The sequence below is a fragment of the Eumetopias jubatus genome, unplaced genomic scaffold (genome assembly GCF_037043125.1).
Source record: "Eumetopias jubatus isolate StellerSeaLion01/CBP00866 unplaced genomic scaffold, mEumJub1_p1.0 scaffold_2, whole genome shotgun sequence".
In the NCBI taxonomy this organism is placed as follows: domain Eukaryota; kingdom Metazoa; phylum Chordata; class Mammalia; order Carnivora; family Otariidae; genus Eumetopias; species Eumetopias jubatus.
The window spans coordinates 191,248,371-191,267,664 of record NW_028274808.1 but is presented as its reverse complement, the minus strand read 5'-3'; the positions used below and the strand labels follow the sequence as shown (position 1 = coordinate 191,267,664).

General features: G+C 35.1%; 1 protein-coding gene across 7 annotated transcripts in view; it reads left to right on the top strand.

Moving 5' to 3' along the window:
- Window positions 1-19,294, top strand: part of CPEB2 (cytoplasmic polyadenylation element binding protein 2) — a 70,214-nt gene that overhangs the window by 39,880 nt on the left and 11,040 nt on the right. For 6 of the 7 annotated variants that reach the window (XM_028088936.2, XM_028088909.2, XM_028088892.2 and 3 more), the window contains 4 exons: window positions 11,157-11,327; window positions 12,478-12,567; window positions 17,474-17,592; window positions 17,871-17,985. In XM_028088936.2, the coding sequence (XP_027944737.2) occupies window positions 11,157-11,327; window positions 12,478-12,567; window positions 17,474-17,592; window positions 17,871-17,985 (495 nt within the window). The remainder of the gene's footprint in view (window positions 1-11,156; window positions 11,328-12,477; window positions 12,568-17,473; window positions 17,593-17,870; window positions 17,986-19,294) is intronic. The other variant, XM_088021236.1, reaches the window with a different exon arrangement.

Genomic DNA, 19,294 nt, shown 5'->3' with positions numbered 1-19,294 from the left:
GTAATTAAGAAGAGCAAATATTTCTTTCCCTCTTTTTCAGTTGGGACCTGCCCCAAGTCCTATGTATCTCTGTACCCTGGGAACCATAAAAAGTTCTACTTCAGAGCTGCCTGGGGACCAGGATTAGGAAGAAGGAGACTCATATGGGGAGCTGACTTTAATATATGGAAAACTATCTTTTGTATTTATTGTCCAATGTTTCTTCCATTCTATTCTAAGAGTGAACACACTGGTCTAGGGTTAGATTAGGGTGGGAGTGTGAAGTGAGGTGTGAAATGTAATTTAAATTCTATCTCTCCACTTCAAATATTTTTATATTGCAATCTATCCCTGTAGTAAAGGATTGAAGGGCTACTGTGCTCCCAAGGAACAAAAATATATAGGATGTTTTAAGTAATAGAAATAGACCCTATTTTAGTTGATAGGGCTAAACATCACAATGCAATCTGTTCTAGCAGGTAATCCCAAAGCTTTGAGTTAATAGATTGTATATGGAATGAAATAGGAGAAATGATTTTAAAAGGGAATGAAATTATAGAAGTTCAACTAGAGAGGTTGGATATATTTATACTGTGTAGCCATTCAGATTTATGCACTGTAATAAACAAGGAATTATTAATAATATAGTATACCATGTATTGCTTTAAAATTGACCCAGGATTTTCTGATTTGGTTAGATTTAATTCAAATTTGTTTGACTCTTAATTTTGTGAAGTAGCCAGAGTAAGGGTACACCCCCTAAATATCACCACTATCAAATCCTTTTATGATGAAGTCAAGGCTGAAATTCTTCATCTTTGATAAATACTTTTGATACCTGTCAGAGAATAAGCAAAATCTCCAAAGCATGAAAAATAAAAAAAGCCAGAGTAATACTGTAAGATAGAGGTCAGCAAACTGTGGCCCACAGGCCAAACTTCCAAACTATAAACAAAGTTTGTTGTTGTTATTTTAAAGATTTTATTTATTGGACCGAGAGAGACAGCAAGAGAGGGAACATACAGGGCGAGTGGGAGAGAGAGAAGCAGGCTTCCCGCTGAGCAGGGAGCCTATGCAGGGTTTGACCCCAGGACCCCAGGATCATGACCCGAGCCGAAGGCAGACGCTTAACGACTGAGCCACCCAGGCGCCCCTAAACAAAGTTTTACTAGAACACAGCGATGCCCATTCGCTTTTTGTCTGGTTGTTTTGGAGCTACAGTGATGGCAGAGTTCAGTAGTTAAAACAGTACACACAACAGTGTGGCCTACAAAGTCTAAAATATTTACTGTCTGGCCCTTTACAGAAAAAATTTGCTTACGCCTCCTCCTCGAAGAGGCCGACTGTACCTATTCTACACCTGTACCCAGCCATACCAGTATTTAAAAGAAACAAAATTTTAGTGAACTTATCAGATATATTATGTCCAGAAAGTAATTTACAAAGACATACTAGGCTATAATTGATTATTAAAATTAAATGTCTTAGCCATCCTCTCTGAGAAAAGGATGAACCTGTTATTGGGACAAAATCTTTTTAGGTGGAACGGTACCTTATAGCTTCTTCCTCAGTTCTTTGGGAAAGCATGACTTCTCAGTGATTCCCGTCGGATTAAACAGATGGTGCTTGAGAGAGTTCAGTCTTGGATCTGCCTCTATTGTTTTGATAGTTTTTTGATCCTTTCATATTAAATAAAAATCATGCCATCACATTGGTAGATTTTTCTACTCCAGTAGAGTGACTGCTAGGATCTTAGAAGATGGGAAGAATATTCATATTCATCCTTAATTTATATAGTTTTTTTTTAGAACAACATTTAGTAAATGAAAGTACAGGATAATGCATTGAAATCAAAGAACTATGCTTAGATTCAAATTTTGTACATTTTGTACATGCCTAATTTTGTATAAATGTTTTCTTTTCCTTTCCTGCCTCCCCCTTTGGATATGTTGAGAAATTTCTTTAATCTGGGCTTCCAAACTAAGGTCAAAATCTGAAAAGTCAGTATAGCTATGATTTGGGCATATTAACGTAGCCACCAGAGTAAAGTTAGTAATTGCTTACAACCCAGCACAGAGCTGCCCACACCAGGAAACCAGGTGTTGGGGCCAACCGTCCTGTCACGCAAGCAGCCTATTCATAATTTAGTCTCTCTCCCCATCTTCAGTTTAGGAAGCTCATCATATAACTTTTATTATTGGGTGGAGTAAACATTTTTTATGGGAATATAGAAAAGTCTCAAACATTCTCTAATCCTTTTTATTAAAATATTTTGAAATGAGTAATTTAAATCTTAATTATCCATAACAAATGAGGCTCATATTTGTGGAAATGGCTGTGTTTCTTACTCTAAAACCTTTGCCAATTTTGTGTTTTGGTAGAAGGTATATTTTTAGTCTTGTTAGAGGAATGTAGATCCTAAAATGTTGCCTTCGTGTTAGAAGGATTTGGGTTACCTGTTAAAGAGCCCTGGCAGCATGGAAGCCATCTTAGACTCTTTTCATCTCCTTCATCTGTCATTCATTTCTTATTACTTCCTCTATAATCTTTATTGTAACTGTTTTACCTTTAAAATTTTTATTGTGCATTTTAGGTGACTAACTTACTGTAAGGCATTTTACTTGTATTTGTAAGTAGGGCTTTTGAGCACATAGTTAAGAATGTCTCTAGTTTTCTATATTTTACTTTGATATGGCCTCTGGAATGTTTCTGTACTTTTGCCCAAACAGGTATCTTCTACCTATAAAGAGTATCCCCTCTTTTTTCTCGTCTACATTTTTCTATCTAAAACTATCACATTCTTTGTTAATCTCTTAAATAACTCATAGTTAGAATCTCACTCCAGTCTTGGTTATAACTAATCTCATATTGCATTATATTAATTTTCATGTTTATATACATGCATGTGTTATAAATGTATGTATATTTACACATACATATTACAAACAAATATGGATGTATATACATTTTAAGTTAGAACCATTAAAATAGGATTTCTGTATAACAGTTCATCCTTGTTACCTTATAGTATGGTCAAGAATTTTGAGTCAAGAGTTTCATAACAATAGGCAGAGAATATAAATGAGGTGTTTGATGTCAAGATCAAATGATGATTTCAAAAAGTAGGAAAAAGAAAAACCTTAACCCTTCGAACAATGCAACTGTAATTATAGTTTAAAATTCTTTTGACTGTAGGGCTTGTTAATCAGTATCCGTTGTTGCTGGTTTTAACAGCATGGAAATCTCACCTTTAAGATCATTTATCTGGAGAAAAAAAACACTTCTAATTATTATGGTAAGAACCTTAGGAACAACCATATCCAGTTCTTCTTTTAAAAGAAGAAAACACTTGAAAATTTCATAAATAATTGCTTTTAAATACTTACAAACTTCAGCCTCAAAGGGAAATTGTAAGATGTTAAGATTGTATAGAAGATAGAATTGAAATTACTATCAGTAGTTATTTATTTTTATTAATGAATCATTGTATAAGTATACCACAATTTGTCCCTTTCCCAAATATTTACAGACATTTGAGTTGTTTTCCATTTGGGAAAATAAACTACCATAAACATTTTTATTCCCTTTTTCTGTGTGTGTGTGTGTGTGTGTGTGTGTGTGTACACACACATATAAGCACTCATTTCTCTTTGATGTATAACTAGGAGTGGAATTGCTAGTTCATAGAGTGAATGTATGTTTAACTTTATTAGAAACTACCAACTAGTTTGCCAGTTTTATACTCGTGACTTTGTATTAAGCTTTTATTTTTACCCATCCTGATAGGCATAAAAGTGACATCTCATTATTGTTCTCATCTGCATCTTCCTGATAACTAAGGGTGATGTTGAAGCACCTCTTCATATGCTCATAACCCATCCATTATATTCTTTTGTAAACTTTCAGTACAAGTCTTTTGCCCATTTTTAATTCAGTACAAGTCTTTTGTCCATTTCATTTAAGAAGAGTTCTTTATGCATTTTTCCTACTTTCTAATAGTCGCTTGCCTTTTCACTTTACTGTCTTTTGATAAGCAGCCAAGTGTTTAATTCTGATGGAAGTCCAGTTGTTTTCTTTTATCATTAGTGCCTTTTGGTCCTAAGAAATTACTGCCTATCCCCAAACATCATGAAGAAATTCCAGAAACTTTGTTGTTTTATCTTTCACATTTAAGTCTTGAATTTATTTTTGGTATGGTATGAGAATAGGGATCAAGGTTCCTTTTTTTTTCCCCCTCCAGCTGGATATCCATTGGTTCATCACCATTTATTGAAAAAAATCTCCCTTTCCACATTGAACTGCATTGATAACCTTGAAAAACATCAAGTGCCTATAAATTTGTGAGTCTCCTCCTGGACTCTGTTTTGTTCCAGTTAGCTGTTTGCCTATCTTAACGTCAGTGTTAGGTTCTTAATAATCATAGCTAACTAGTAAGTCTTGAAATCAGGTTGTATAATCCTCTGACTTTATTCTTTTATATGACTTTTTTAAAAACTGTTTTGAATCCTTTGATTTATCATAAATTTCAGAATTTCCTTGAGATTTCTAGAAGACAAAATTTTCTTGGATTTTGAATGACACTGTATTAAATTTATAATTTGGAGAGAATTTACATCTCGCATGTTGATTTCTTCTCTCTATTCATTTCCTTTAGTCTTGTAGAATTTCTCAGCGAATTTTTGTTTTCAGTGTAAAGGTCTTAACATATCTTTCGTTTAATTCATTCCTACTGTTTGATGAGTTTTGATGACATAAGGAATGGCATTATTTTAAATTTTTTCCCAATTAGTACTATCATGTAGAAATAAGTTGATTTTTCTAAGTTGACTTTGTATTTGTCCCCTAGCTAAATGCACTTATTTCTAGTAGTTTGAGTCTTTTGAATTTTCCGTATGAAATCATGTTCTTCAAGGACAGTTTTATTTTTTCCTTGCAAGTATTTGACACTTTATTTTTCTCATTCTACTGCACTAGTTCTACCTCAATACAATATGAATAGAAATAGTGAACATTCGTCCAAATCTCAGGGGGAAAGCATTTGATAGTTTATCATTGAAGATGTAAACTCTAAGTTTTTAATTCTCTTTATCAGATTGTGGAAATTCTTTCCTATTCCTGGTTCGCTGGAAATTTTTAATTATGAATGGCTGTTGAACTTTATCAGATGCATTTCCGAAATCTGTGGAAATGATTGTATGATATTTCTGTTTCCTTCTGTTAATGTGAATTACAGTAATTGATTTTCTTTTTTTTTTTGCTTACTTTTTTTATCAAGTGCAAACCAGCAATTTAAGAAAACTTCGTCTTTTGAACAGAGAAAAGCAGAATTTTAATCTTACATCACTATACTTTCTTAAAATTTTTTTTCCGTTTATTTGTTTATTTATTTAGTAAACTCTAACACCCAACATGGTGCTCGAGTTCCCAACCCCAAGATCAAGCATGCTTTACTGATTCAGTCAGTGGTATATTCCTAGAGGTGAACTCCATTTAATCATGATGTGTTTCCATTTATGTATATTTCTAGATTCAATCTGTCAGTATTTTCTTTAGGATTTCTGCCTTCTATGTTCATAAGGGATATTGAAAGGTAGTTTTCTCTTCTTGTAATGTTCTTACCAGGTTTTACTATCAGGGTTGCAAAACTAGGAAGTGTAACCTTTTATTAAAAGTACATAAGCTCTGTGTTGGTTGATGTCCCCTTTTCCATACTTAGTATTGGTAAATTGAGGGGTTTTTTAAAAATATTTTATTTATTTGACAGAGAGAGAGAGAGAGAGAGAGAGAGAGAGAGTGCGAGAGCAGGAACACAGCAGGGGGAGTGGGAGAGGGAGAAGCAGGCTTCCAGCCAAGCAGGGAACCCAATGTGGGACTCCATCTGATCCTGAGCCGAAGGCAGAAGCTTAACGACTGAGCCACCCAGGCGCCCCGAGTTTTTTTTTCTTAATAAACTTGATAAACTTTGCTCATAAACTTTGCTTAGAGGTATATCAATTTTATAAGTTTTTGAAGAGCTATTTTTTGGCTTTGTTGATTTGCTTTCATGTTAGTCTATATTTTATGTCATTGATTTTAGTTTTTTAATTCCTTCATCCTACTTTCTTTGTATTTAATTTGCTATTTTTCTATCTTTTTGTGGCAGAAACTAGGATTATCTAAGCATTTCTTCTTTTCTAATATGCATTTAAAACTATAACTTGATTTCTCTAAGTATGGAAATTTTCCTCTAAGCATATAGCTTTTGCCACCTCCCGCAAACTTTATACTGTGTTTTCATTATCATTCAGCTTCAGTCTTTTGAAGTGTAAGAACGTGAAAATACATCCTAGTTTCAGAGCAAAAAAAGAGAAAGGTAATTTAATTTTGGTTGAAAACCGTTGTATTTTAGTCCAGATCATTTTGTAATCAAATTTTACTTCTCCCCACATATATAATTTTACCTTTATTGCCAATCATTTTCAGGCACTAAATATATGTGTGTATCATTCTTACAAAGCATGTTTAAAGTGTACTGCACATGAAAGATGTCATTATTTAGTGGTTCTCCTTTTATAGTCATATTAATTTAGGTTATAGGGAAAGATAATTGGCAAGATAAAAAGTGAAATTTTTGATGTATACTCGGTTAACTCCTCTTTTAAATGAGTACTTAATTCCATAGTTTTTACGGCTTCTCGAAAGTGGTCATGATTTTCTAGCAATGAAAAAAATTTTTTTAATATTTTATTTATTAGAGAGAGAGAGAGCGAGCACACAGGCAGGGGGAGGGAGAAGCAGACTCCCCACTGAGCAGGGAGCCTGATGCGGGCGGGACTCGATTCCAAGATCCCGGGATCATGACCTGAGCCGAAGGTAGATGCTTAAGTGACTGAGCCACCCAGGCGCCCCTAGCAATGAGAATTGTTAGGATGGCCAGTGTGTGATGTTTCTTAGACTTTCTATTACATCCTTTGTTCAGCTGAGCTTTGGTTACTAGATTTTAGACATAGATTATAGATTTTTGATAGTTATTTTATTTACTATAATTTTATTTGTTATAGTTAAAACTATTGTAGTTAGTAATATAGAATCATTGTTAAAATGTAGTTATATTATGAATGTGCTTACAGTATTATAGTTAACACAAAAAGTTTAAACCTTTTTTGGGTCACCTCTCTTACGCAGTGATTTCCTTTGTCCTGCATTTAGTATTTCTCTTTAGAACCTAAATATTTATGATCTATATCTTTGCTCAAGATAAAAATCTATTAGAAAGACTTTGTTTATTATATTCATGGAACTGCTAAGTTCACATGTGTGTTAGGGCACTTTAAAGTGAAATAATTTCAAATGTATTGACATGTCTGAAATAAGTATAGAATTTGAATTTGTAATTTTTCTACTAAAAACTAGTTAAGATGCATGTTTTCTGCTTCATCTTATTCCTTTTAAAATATAGAATTATTAACCTTAGAAGTTGAACCAGTTATTCACAATATTATTTGTAATGGATCTTGATGAGGTTTATTTTCTTAAATGAAATAGATAAAATACTTTTGAAGGACTTTCTGTTGTTCACACAGACTATTGACATTTGTTTTACATTGGTCCTTATTTCTGATAGCAAAGGTATTGGAAAAGTTACATTAATATTCACAGAGTTAACTCAGTGAACAAGGACATCTTTCAGAACATCTTATTTAAATTGAATTTGAATCTGTACAATAATTCCTTATTCCTGTACAAATAGGATCTTCTCCCTGTTTTTGGTGTTAGAAACTTGAGATTCTTACTTCCAGCATCCAGCTAGCTACAGTTCACAAACATATAACCCACTTCCTTCTCATCCCAACCCCAGTTCTCCACAGGCCATCACATTTCACATTGTCTCTGTTTATATCACTTGTATCATTATGTGTCGTATTTTTCAAGATGATATATTAATGACATTTTAATGTTGAATATTGTACATGTTAAGGCACATGCTACAGATGGTATGCATAGTCTCCTCATCCAAAAAAAAAAAAACTTTCATTCCATCTTAAAAGAAAAACAATTTCTCTGCATTCTTATTTTCTCTTTTTCCTTCTCTAATAAACTTCCAAAGAATCATCTTCTTTTGATGTCTTTATAAAACTCTACATGCAGCATGGCTCCCATCCAACTTTATTAAAATTGCTTACCTTCAAAGATCATGCATGTCCTTGAATACAGTTGTCATGTTTTAAAATGATTATCTTAACATCTCACACTGTTACTTCATGGCTCCTTTTTTTGTTTGTTTTTACTTTTATCACATTTTTCTTTGGCACTGTGTTACAATAATATTTTGACTTCCCTTATACTTTTCTTACCACTCCTTTCTTGAGCTTCTTGAATGTCCCATTACTTCCTTTTAAGTTTCTCAAGGAACTACCTCATCATTTCTCTCTGGAGTTGTCTAGTGATACTACAAAGAACCTTCAAATGTCATTTCTGTAAATTTGACTCTCTTCTCAAAAATGTGGCTTATTTCCTTTCTCCACACCATTTGCAACCCCCTGCCTTACATTTAATTCTGAATATCCTCTCAGTCTATGCAGCTTCACATACCTACCCTTCTTTTTTTTTTCTTTCAAGATTTTATTTAAATTCCAGTTTCTTACCATACAGTGTAAGATTATTTCAGGTGTAGAATTCAGTGATTCAACACTTACTTACAACACCGAGTGCTCATCACAATAAGTGCACTCCTTAATCCCCATCACCTATTTCACCCTGCCCACCTCCCCTCCATCAACTTTCAGTTTGTTCTCTGTAGTTAAGAGTCTGTTTCCTGGTTTGCCTCTCTTTCCCTCCCACCCCCCCTCACACCCCCGGGTTCATCTGTTTTGTTTATTAAATTCCACATATGAGTGAAATCATGGTATTTGTCTTTGACTTATTTTGCTTAGGATAATACTCTAGCTCCATCCACATTGTTTCAAATGGCAAGATTTCATTCTTTTTGATGGCTGAGTAATATTCCATTGTGTGTGTATATATATATATATATATATATATATATATATACACACACACACACACACACACACACACACCACATCTTTACCCATTCATCAGTTGACGGACGTTTGGGCTCTCTTTCCATGATTTGGCTATTCTATAAACATTGGGGTGCATGTATCCCTTTGAATCAGTGTTTTTTATCCTTTGGGCAAATACTGGTAGTACAATTGCTGGATCATAGGGTAGCTCTATTTTTAACTTTTTGAGGAACCTCCGTACTGTTTTCCAGAGTGGCTGCACCAGCTTGCATTCCCACCAACAGTGTAAGAGGGTTCCCCTTTCTCTGCATCCTTTCCAAAACCTGTTGTTTCTTGAGTTGTTGATTTTAGCCATTCTGACTGATATGAGTGATAATCTCATTGTAGTTTTGATTTGCATTTCCCTGATGAGTGATGATGAGTAACTTCTCATGTGTCTGTTAGCCAGCTATATGTCTTCTTTGGAAAAATGTCTGTTCAGGTCTTATGCCAATTTTTTAACAGATATGTTAGTGTCTGGGGTGCCTGGGTGGCCCAGTCATTAAGAATCTGCCTTCGGCTCAGGTCATGATCCTGGGGTCCTGGGATTGAGCCCCGCATCAGGCTCCCTGCTCAGCAGGAAGCCTGCTTCTGCCTCTCCCACTTCCCCTGCTTGTGTTCCCTCTCTCACTGTGTCTCTGTCAAATAAATAAATAAAATCTTAAAAAAAAAGATATGTCATTGACATTTGCAAATGTCTTCTCCCATTCCAAAGGTTACCTTTTAATTTTGTTGATTGTTTCCTTCCATATCTACCCTTTCTTATACCAGTTTTTGTCTTTATTGTCCTTATATTTAGTTAATGATTCTTATTATTCATGTTCTAATGCTTTCTTTTAGTTTCTCCTTTCCATTTTTCTGTTTTGTTTCCCAGATATCTACTCTTTACTGCTGTAGTTATCTCCTCTGTTCATGCTTCCTGATCTGCTCATTTCTAATCACTTTAACCACATTTGCTATATGTCTTCCCAGAGCATCAGTAAAGTTATCTTGCTTGAGCCCGCATATCCATTTTTTTGTTTATTTTAATCACATACTAAATAAAACATCTCCTTTAGCCTGGCATTCAAGGCTAAGTATTCTGACTAGCCTCAAAGCTGTTTTATTACTTGTACTCTCCTTATTTCCAACATGAACTAGTCAATTTTGACTCCTCCCTATTTCTTAAATAAATTCATATTTTCCTCTTTTATGTTTCTCCTTCCACTTGGAAAATTTACTCAAAACCATGTTCTAATGTTTCTAACGCACTGAGTAAATACCACTAGCTTTCCCTTTTTACCACAATTGCCATTCAGTTTCACTTGGGGATTTAAGAAGTTACCCATTTATTAGGCAGACTACTCCCTTCCTCCAACAAACTTCCTCTGAAGTACTTTGAAGCTTTCTTACGGATATGTGCAATAGTTATATGTATAGATCTTATCATTTCTAAATGTACATTCTCTGAGAACAGGGGACTGTATTTTATTAGGTCATTTTATTTTGTTGAATCCCATGGAGTCTAGCATCAGGATTGGCAGAGAATTATACAGGACATGCCCTGTACAAAGGGTGTACCCCCTGAATGCTGGGCTTAGATGGGGGACCAAAGCCCTAGAGGGGATGCCTTTTTCTGTTTTGCACATGTGCAGAAGCCCCGTCTACCCTTTTATATAATTGTCACATATGTAATCAATTAATTCAAAACCTTATATGCAAGTCTTACTTGTTGCCTTTGTCCGTCCCTACTGTGGTCTGCAAGTGGCTTTTTATTATGTGCTCTTATCTATTTAATCTCTGCCATTTCCCTTTTGCCACCAGTTTCTCAAAGGTTTCTCCTGTTACACATGCAGTTTAAACTATCCCCATACATCAGATTCTTGCTGCTTTCCATAAAAAATTGAAGTGATCTAGTGTTTGTTTGCAGTATAATTGTTGTCATATGACTACGTTTATTTCTAAGTAATTCTTCAGACTGCTTCTCTTTTGAATCCAGGTAATTAAAACCTTAAACTATCTGAATTTCCCTTATTTTTTTTACACCTGTGTCACCTTATTTTAAGCCTTTGAATTTGTCATTGCTATTTTAGTGCCTGACTTTAGCATTTCCCTATATCTGAGACTCAAGTTATATTTGTACTTATATTTTAGGTCGTTCTTCCCTCTTTCCAATAGATGATGGTCTGCTTGATGATGGTCATAATGATCAAGTGGGTGTTTTAAATTCACCCACATGTTACTCAGCTCATCAAAATGGAGAACGAATAGAACGCTTCTCTCGAAAAGTTTTTGTTGGTGGTCTTCCTCCAGATATTGATGAAGGTAGGGTGATAATTTGAGCTTAAAACAAACAAACAAAAACTTAAAATACAATGTGATTGGGGGTATAGAATTTTTTACCTCAAGATTTTCAGTCAGAATGGATATCCATCTCTGTTTTAAATGTTCTGTCACCTGTTGAAATATAAAATAGGAGGTAATTAAACAGTTTAAAGATTTTTTCTTTATATGTTAAAATGCATATTGTTATTTCTAATAAAACTTAAAATCTTTTGTATTACCATAATACAAGACACAAAATAAAATACCTGCAGTGCATGATAGTCAAAAGTTTAATTTCCTTAAGGATAAATAAGCTGTTAGAAACAGGTAAGAAAGAGGTAATAAAACCCAAATGGGTAATGGAAACAGAACATAGTAAAAATAATCATGTATAATAATAAAAGAAAATAATTCAAAGTAAAGATTAAAAATACTGAAACTGTCTAATGTTTGTGCAGTTGTGGGAAATCTGCCACTCTTATTCACAACTAAGAGGATTTTGATACACTTTGAGAAATGTTTCAATTATGATTCAAATATCCACAACCTATTCTGAGTGTTAATTAGTATAATAAGGTTTTCATGTGATGAAATAACCTAGAGCATATCATTGTATTTGACTTGTAATTGTTTCAGTGAAGCTACCTGGTGTGTGTCAGACCTTAGTATATTTTATGAGTGTGATCATTCTACATGTCTTGTTCTAGCAGACCTTTTCTTTCCCTATGAGATTTTACTTATCAAACAGTAATCGTCTCTTTATTTAACTTGAGATAACGTTGGCATGTTTTTCAAGCCAGTAATATTTATAGTTTGGTATACTATCAATCCATTAGTATCTACACAATGTTAATATAAAATTTTAAAACTCACACTGAATTGATTGCTCTGACCAGTGTGCTGCTTAAAAATAAATTTATTTTGACTAAAATTCCTATTTATTTCATACATTCTTTTAGTAAGGGTATTAGATGTGTTTTGAGTTTTCATATTCTAGTTTAGCTTAGGTTACTTGGTACTTTTAAATATTAAATCTTTAACTTATAAAATATGGGTTTGGGGGGTTTTTTTGTTTTGTTTTTTGTTTTTGTTTTTTCCAAAATGAACCATTAAAACTAATTCCTAATGTGTATTATTGTACTTTTTTAAGACGAAATAACTGCTAGCTTCAGAAGATTTGGGCCTTTGGTAGTAGATTGGCCTCATAAAGCCGAAAGCAAGTCCTATTTTCCACCAAAAGGTAAGAGTTTTTATTGTTAATATTTTCTAAGGAATCAGTTTTATGAGAGCAAATAAGACAATATCAATTACTTTGTGTTTTCTTTTAGAATTGTGTATCATCATATCTTTATATAAAAACTAATAATTTGTGAAGGCTGATAACGTGTCAAGTGAGGAAGAATGGGCCCTAAGGACTAACATAGTTTTCACTTTAAGCCACTCAGGAACCATTAGACCCTTGCCGTGCTTTCTCTATAATGATTTGACAATAATTTCAAAGACTCAAATCAACGAATGTTTTGAGGGTTTTTTTTCCTCTGTTTGAAGCATCCTTCTAAGTAACTTGGGTACAGACATAAAAAGTGTCCCTCTACGCAGTGAAATTAAGATCTATTTTAAGTGAGAGAAAAATATAAACACATGAATAGTATAAATATTGCAAGATTTACTTAAGTGTTCCAAACAATAGCAGATAACAACAGAGCAATATTTACTCTGTGGGTGAATTTAGCTAGAGGAGAAAGTGACTGCTCCGAACCCCCATTATATAAAGAGATCAGATGTGAAGAGAATACCTAGTTGTGCTAGTAACTTATTGCTAGGATGCTACTGTGACTTGTCACCATAGCACAAGATCACAAATCACACTATCATTCGTGAGAGCAAAAGCAAGGCCACCATCAGTGGGGAGCAGAAGTAAGTACCGCTTGCAATGAGCAGGGGAGGTGAGTGGAGAGAATTAAACATGAATCCAGTGAGGTTGCTAATGGCAGATTCTCTGAAATGAATAAAAAGAAAGGGAGAGACTTTTCTTTTGAACATCATTGAAATAAAATTTTAGAAAAACAAAAACCCTATTATTCTCATGGCTAAGTGAATTTTCAAGCCTGGAAAAAAGACTCCAATAGATATGTTAAATGGCCTGATTTGGGCTCTGGGAAAGGAAACATGTTAGAATTGTTATTGGCATACAAAAACTAAAGGTTTCTGGTACTGAATTATATGGGATATCTCACTTTTCGTCACTGAGAATTCTAGAACCTCCATTACCAGTTCATGTAGGTTTTTAGAGAAATGGAATAACACAGTGGTTTTTGTTTTATACCTTTAGATCTTATATTTATGGAATCAAGAACATCTTTTGAGCAGGAATTCTGAATCCCAGGTCTCTGTGAGAATCTGATTAAAGCTATAGACCTTTTTCCATGTACTGGACTTGGAGGTCCTGATACTTAGTTTAGGGAGAAAATTAGCTCCATGTAGATGTGGATGTTCATTTGTTCATCTGAGTTTTAATCTGTTGTTGAGTTTAATTTATTGCTGAATTTTAATATGTTGTCCATTCTTTCACTTTCTTGGCCTTTTATAAAGTTTTTTGAGTGTTCAATAAAAATGCCAGTTAGTTTCTAATATTCCAGCCTAAGTTACCAGTGCCCTGGCCTACTTCAGGAATGTGACTAGTCTGTCCATACCTCTGGCTCTCTTCAGTTTTTCTCCCATGGCACAGCCAGAATAATCTCTCTGAAAACTCATCTGATAGTGCTGTCTCTTGACCATCTACTTAAAACCCTTCAGTGGTTTCTTTTAGTTAGAATAAAGGCAAAAATCTGTTTGCCCTGCCCAGCCTCCCTATCTCTCTGGTTTCTTCTCCCACTATTGGTTCTTGTTCTGGTTCCAAAAACCAGCCTTGTTCTCTCCTGCCTTAGGGCTCTTACGTATGGTATTCTCTCTCACCCTGAAGGCCCCTCTCGTGTCTTCATCTGCATACCCCCATTTGTCTGTTTAAACATTGGTTGCTCACAGGATACTTTCAGGACTTGCCTAACGATTCACATATTCCTGTTGTATTTTTTTTAAGATTTTATTTTATTTATTTGAAACAGAGAGAGAGAGAGCACAAGAGGGGGTAGGGTGAGAGGGAGAAGCAGACTCCCTGCTGAGCAGGGAGCCCAATGCAGGACTCGATCCCAGGACTCCGGGATCATGACCTGAGCTGAAAGCAGTTGCTTAACCAACTGAGCCACCCAGGCACCCATATTCGTGTTGTAGGCTCTCCTAGCACTGCTCTGCTCTTTCATAGCACTCGTCACAGCTACAGTGTTACATTTTTACAACTCTATAATAATCTGTGATGATTTTGCTAATATCCAATTCTTCCCATAGTCTGTAAGACTCTGCCTTTATTCATCTTTGTATTCTTGGTAATGCACGGAATAATAATTGGCTAACAAATGATACAAACAGCTATAAATACTACAGGATGGAGAAGTTCCTTTGACCTGAAGTAGGTGGGGAAGGCTTCACTGAGAAGTTCTTTTTTTTTTTTTTTAAGATTTTATTTATTCATTTGAGAGAGAGAGAATGAGAGGTAGAGAGCATGAGAGGGAAGAGGGTCAGAGGGAGAAGCAGACTCCCCGCTGAGCAGGGAGCCCGATGCGGGACTCGATCCCGGGACTCCAGGATCATGACCTGAGCCGAAGGCAGTCGCTTAACCAACTGAGCCACCCAGGCGCCCTGAGAAGTTCTGAATGAAATCTGAAGGTATTGTGTAATCTATATAGACATAAAGGAGTTGAACAGAGTTCCAGGCAGGAATTGAAATACAGTTTTAGAAAGGAAGGAAAATTGGTTTGTGTGGAGACAGGTATACATTTTTTGCCTGAGCCCCTTGTTCATATAACAGGATGATGGACTCTAAGCCTAGAAAGATGTGTTGACACAAATTTAATCAAACAGAATAGTTGCTGTCTTTGTTGCTCTTATTTCCATTGTTGTTGTCATTGTGGTTTTTGTGGTGATGGTTAGTTTATTTTCTCAGACTGAAAATAAAACAAAACAAAAAGACCTCAAAAAAGTAGCACTGGCAAATCATAGTTTTTGGTACAATTATAGTTAATTGTCATTATCAAAGACCAGTGTTTCCAAACCTTGTTCTTTTAAGCAGTTTTGTCATTGTTGTAATTCATTTTCCATGCTTTGGAAACACTGGTACAGAAAGCATCCAGTGAGCCCTTGGATATGGAGCCACACATGTACTTATGTTTCCTTTACAGTGAATAAGGTTCACCCTATGTGAGTATTAATTTGCTGTATAGTATGTTTTTGGTAAGAGTATTTTAATATTTAATGGTCTTCCTTAGCTAGATCATAATTTACCTGCCATGTTGCTTAGTTTTGTGATACAAACATTTCTTCCCTAATAATCACACAAATCAGTAAGCAATATTAAGAATATTGAATGTAGGGGTGCCTGGGTGACTCAGTCAGTGAAGCATCTGCCTTCGGCTGAGGTCATGATCTCAGGGTCCTGGGATCTGAGCCCTGCATCAGGCTCCCTGTTCAGCGGGGAGCCTGCTTCTCCCTCTGCCCCTCCTCCCGCTCGTGCTTTCTCTCTCTCTCTCTTTCTGTCAAATAAATAAAATCTTTAAAAAATATATTGACTGTAAAGTATTACTTTAAAACTAAGCAAAATTAAAATATTAATATCAAAAATTAATATCACAAATCTTAACATTAAAAATACTGAATTTAAAATACTGTTTTAGTAAATTGGTCTTATAGCCTCTTAATTATTACAAAACAGTTATAACTCTCAAATCCTTAACTTGTTTCAAAATTAAAGCCGTCACTTAAAACCAGTCTTCATTTTTTATTTTTTCAAGCATATTTAAATTGTTTCTAGCAGTTGGAAACGTCTACAATGTGTTTTCCTAATCTTGCATAATCACACCTTTGGAAGTTTCTATTGCAAAGGTTGGTTTGATGGCTTATTTATGCCATCAGGTATTATAATTTTAATATGAAGCACTTTTGTGTCGCATCAGACCTTTGTGGCAATTACAGCCATTGCTGGCAATAAAGCTATGTGTTTTGATTTCTGCATAAAACATGACCTCACATTTACCATTGTCTAATGGAATAAATAGATGTGCGTGCATGGCCTGCTTGATGACTTCTTCGTATTAGAACCAGATTACAATACTCTAGGTTTGTTTGCATAAAAATCTCATCAAGGAAAGGGTGTGTATTTTGGTCAGTTATCAGCTTCTAAGGAATAATTACATAATGGTGAACTTGCAGTGTAAATTTTGATACCTTCTTTTTATAATGAAGTCTCTTCTCCTTAAAGATTGACAATCTGTTATCACAAAGAAAGGAGGAAGGGCATATTTCCCAAAGGTACAGGCATATAAGCAAGAGCTTGGGTCCAAAGTCCAAACATAGTCTCCAGACTATTTGAAAGGAGTGTTCCACAGCTCATCCCAGTTGAGTTTGATTTTAAGGTTCTGACCCATGCTGGAGTACCCATTTTCACTCCAGCCTCCTTAAGGTAGTTTTCTTAGTATAGTTTTGAAGTTGTCATGCTGACTGTGGTTATTTCCCCCTCCTTATGGAAATTGTTGGGCCTTTCCAAGTGTGCTCTAGTCCAAAGTGTGCACCAGAACATGTCTTAGCCTGAGGGCATTTCTAGGAATCTTCTGCTCCTAATATGCTCAAGGGGTTAATCCTGCCAATGTTGGGAGACCTTGGGGGCTCCCCTGGGTTTGAAATTACTCCATCAACTGCTTGCTCCTGTGACTGACTTGGGGCAAATCATTTTAACTGCTGGATACCTCAGGTTTTTCTTCTATAAAATGGGAATAATGTCTTACAGACTTGTTGTGGAAAGCAAATGAAATAATTTATGTAAAGCTGTTAGCAAGGAATTGGATAGTAAGCACTCTATATAGGATAGCTAATTAATGAGTATGTTTTTGTGTGTATTCCATAGGGTATTGTGTTCTCCTGTAGAAAGTTTAATGGTTCCGGTTCTATCTGATAATTTTTTTTTCTTTTCCAAAAGCATGTATTTTCTAAACAGTACTGAAATTTGGGGTGAAATCACTTACTTTGCCATATTGCCTCATTTTTAATGGTTATTACAGGCTATGCATTCCTTCTCTTTCAAGAAGAGAGCTCAGTTCAGGCACTAATTGATGCTTGTATTGAAGAAGATGGAAAACTCTATCTGTGTGTTTCCAGCCCCACCATCAAGGACAAACCAGTAAGTAAATACTACGTGAACTTTTAGGCTACAAATGCGAGTTTTCCAAAAACTGATTTGAAGTAATTATTAATGATATAAAAGTTAAAATACCATGTTAAGAGTTCAGTTTTTAAAAATCTGGATAACTTATAGTATCTGGATTAAAAAAAATAATTTGTTTTCAAATCCAAGTGTACAGAATTTTGAAAAATAAAAGGACCACTGTTAATTGGCACAAAGCAGCCTAAGTTGTCAAGGGAATAAGACCCATTACAGTGATGTGATTTTCTTCATAGGTTCAGATCCGTCCTTGGAACTTAAGTGATAGTGATTTTGTGATGGATGGTTCTCAGCCTTTGGATCCTCGAAAAACAATTTTTGTTGGAGGTGTTCCTAGGCCATTAAGGGCTGGTAAGTAGAATGTTAACAAATGTTGCTTCCTTTTAAAAAAAATTAAATATGAATTCAGTAAATTTTGGAGAGTTATTATGTACATGGCACTATTGGGCAGGCAAGGAGCAGATTCCTTATGCTCCAAGAGTTGTTCACTACAGAATTCTGAGAAGCATTCTTAAAACCGTCAAGTAAGTGGAGAAGTGGACACTCATCTATCAATATTAATAGTTAACTCCAAGCAGACTATAAGAAGAATCCAAATGCTTCTGACTTCTTAAGTGTAATTCTCTAAAATATAAGAATTTGGGGTCTGTTTATTTTATGTGGGTTGATTCTGATCTTTGAAGAAGTGTGGGATTTTTTTTTAATAGTGCTTTGATAAGTAAGAAACTTCTGTTCATGAGTAAGCAGAAACCAGAGATTTACCAGAAATGTCATCTAGAAACATAATTACAGACCTAAATGCCCACTGTACAAGCATGTTTTATGATTCCATGTGCCCTGTGACGTGTGTTAGTGCCTTCCACCACTGAGAACATCCTCTTCCAGTCAGTATAGGAGATATATGTTAAAAGAACCGTTCACACATGTAAATACCTATAGAACATAACTGCTACAAAGAAAGACTATAGAAAATAGAGCATCAAGGGAATGTGTTATAGTCTGATATTTAGAGATACTTGTATTTGAGCTGACACACAGTAGAAGGAATAGAGTTGAGGTGGCAGGAGGGTTGTGAGGAGTGTGTTTCAGACAAAGGGAAGAGCATATTCAAAGATCTTTAGGGGAGGGAAGTGTGGAGGGCATTGGAGGAACTGAAAGAAATCCAGAGTGGCTGACTAGGAGTATAAGAAGAGGGGAGAGATAAAAAAAAAAAGGCACTGAAAAAGTGAATAGGAGTCAGATCATACAAGTCTGATAAGCTAATTTGGTATTTATCCTCAGAACAAGGGGAAACTAATGAAGACTTTTAGATAAGTGTAGCTAATGACATGTTTTGGGGGCAGTTGGGTTGAGAGTAGATATGGGTAGACCATTTTAGGAGCCCATTCTTGCAGGACAGGAGAAAGATAATGTGAGCTTGGATTGAAGGTGGCAGTGGTGAGGAGCGAAGTGAACACATGTCACAGACAATTTATGAGGTAAACTCAAAGGCTGAATCTCAGCTTTAAGTCTTAGATAATGGTACCTTCTACTGAGATGAAGAACACTGGAGAAGGAAGATTGTGGTCTTGGTTTTGAAAGCAAGTTTGTGGTACCATTTCGAGTTCCTAAGTAGAAATTTTAGTTAAGCCATTTATATCTGATAACTAAGAATTACTAT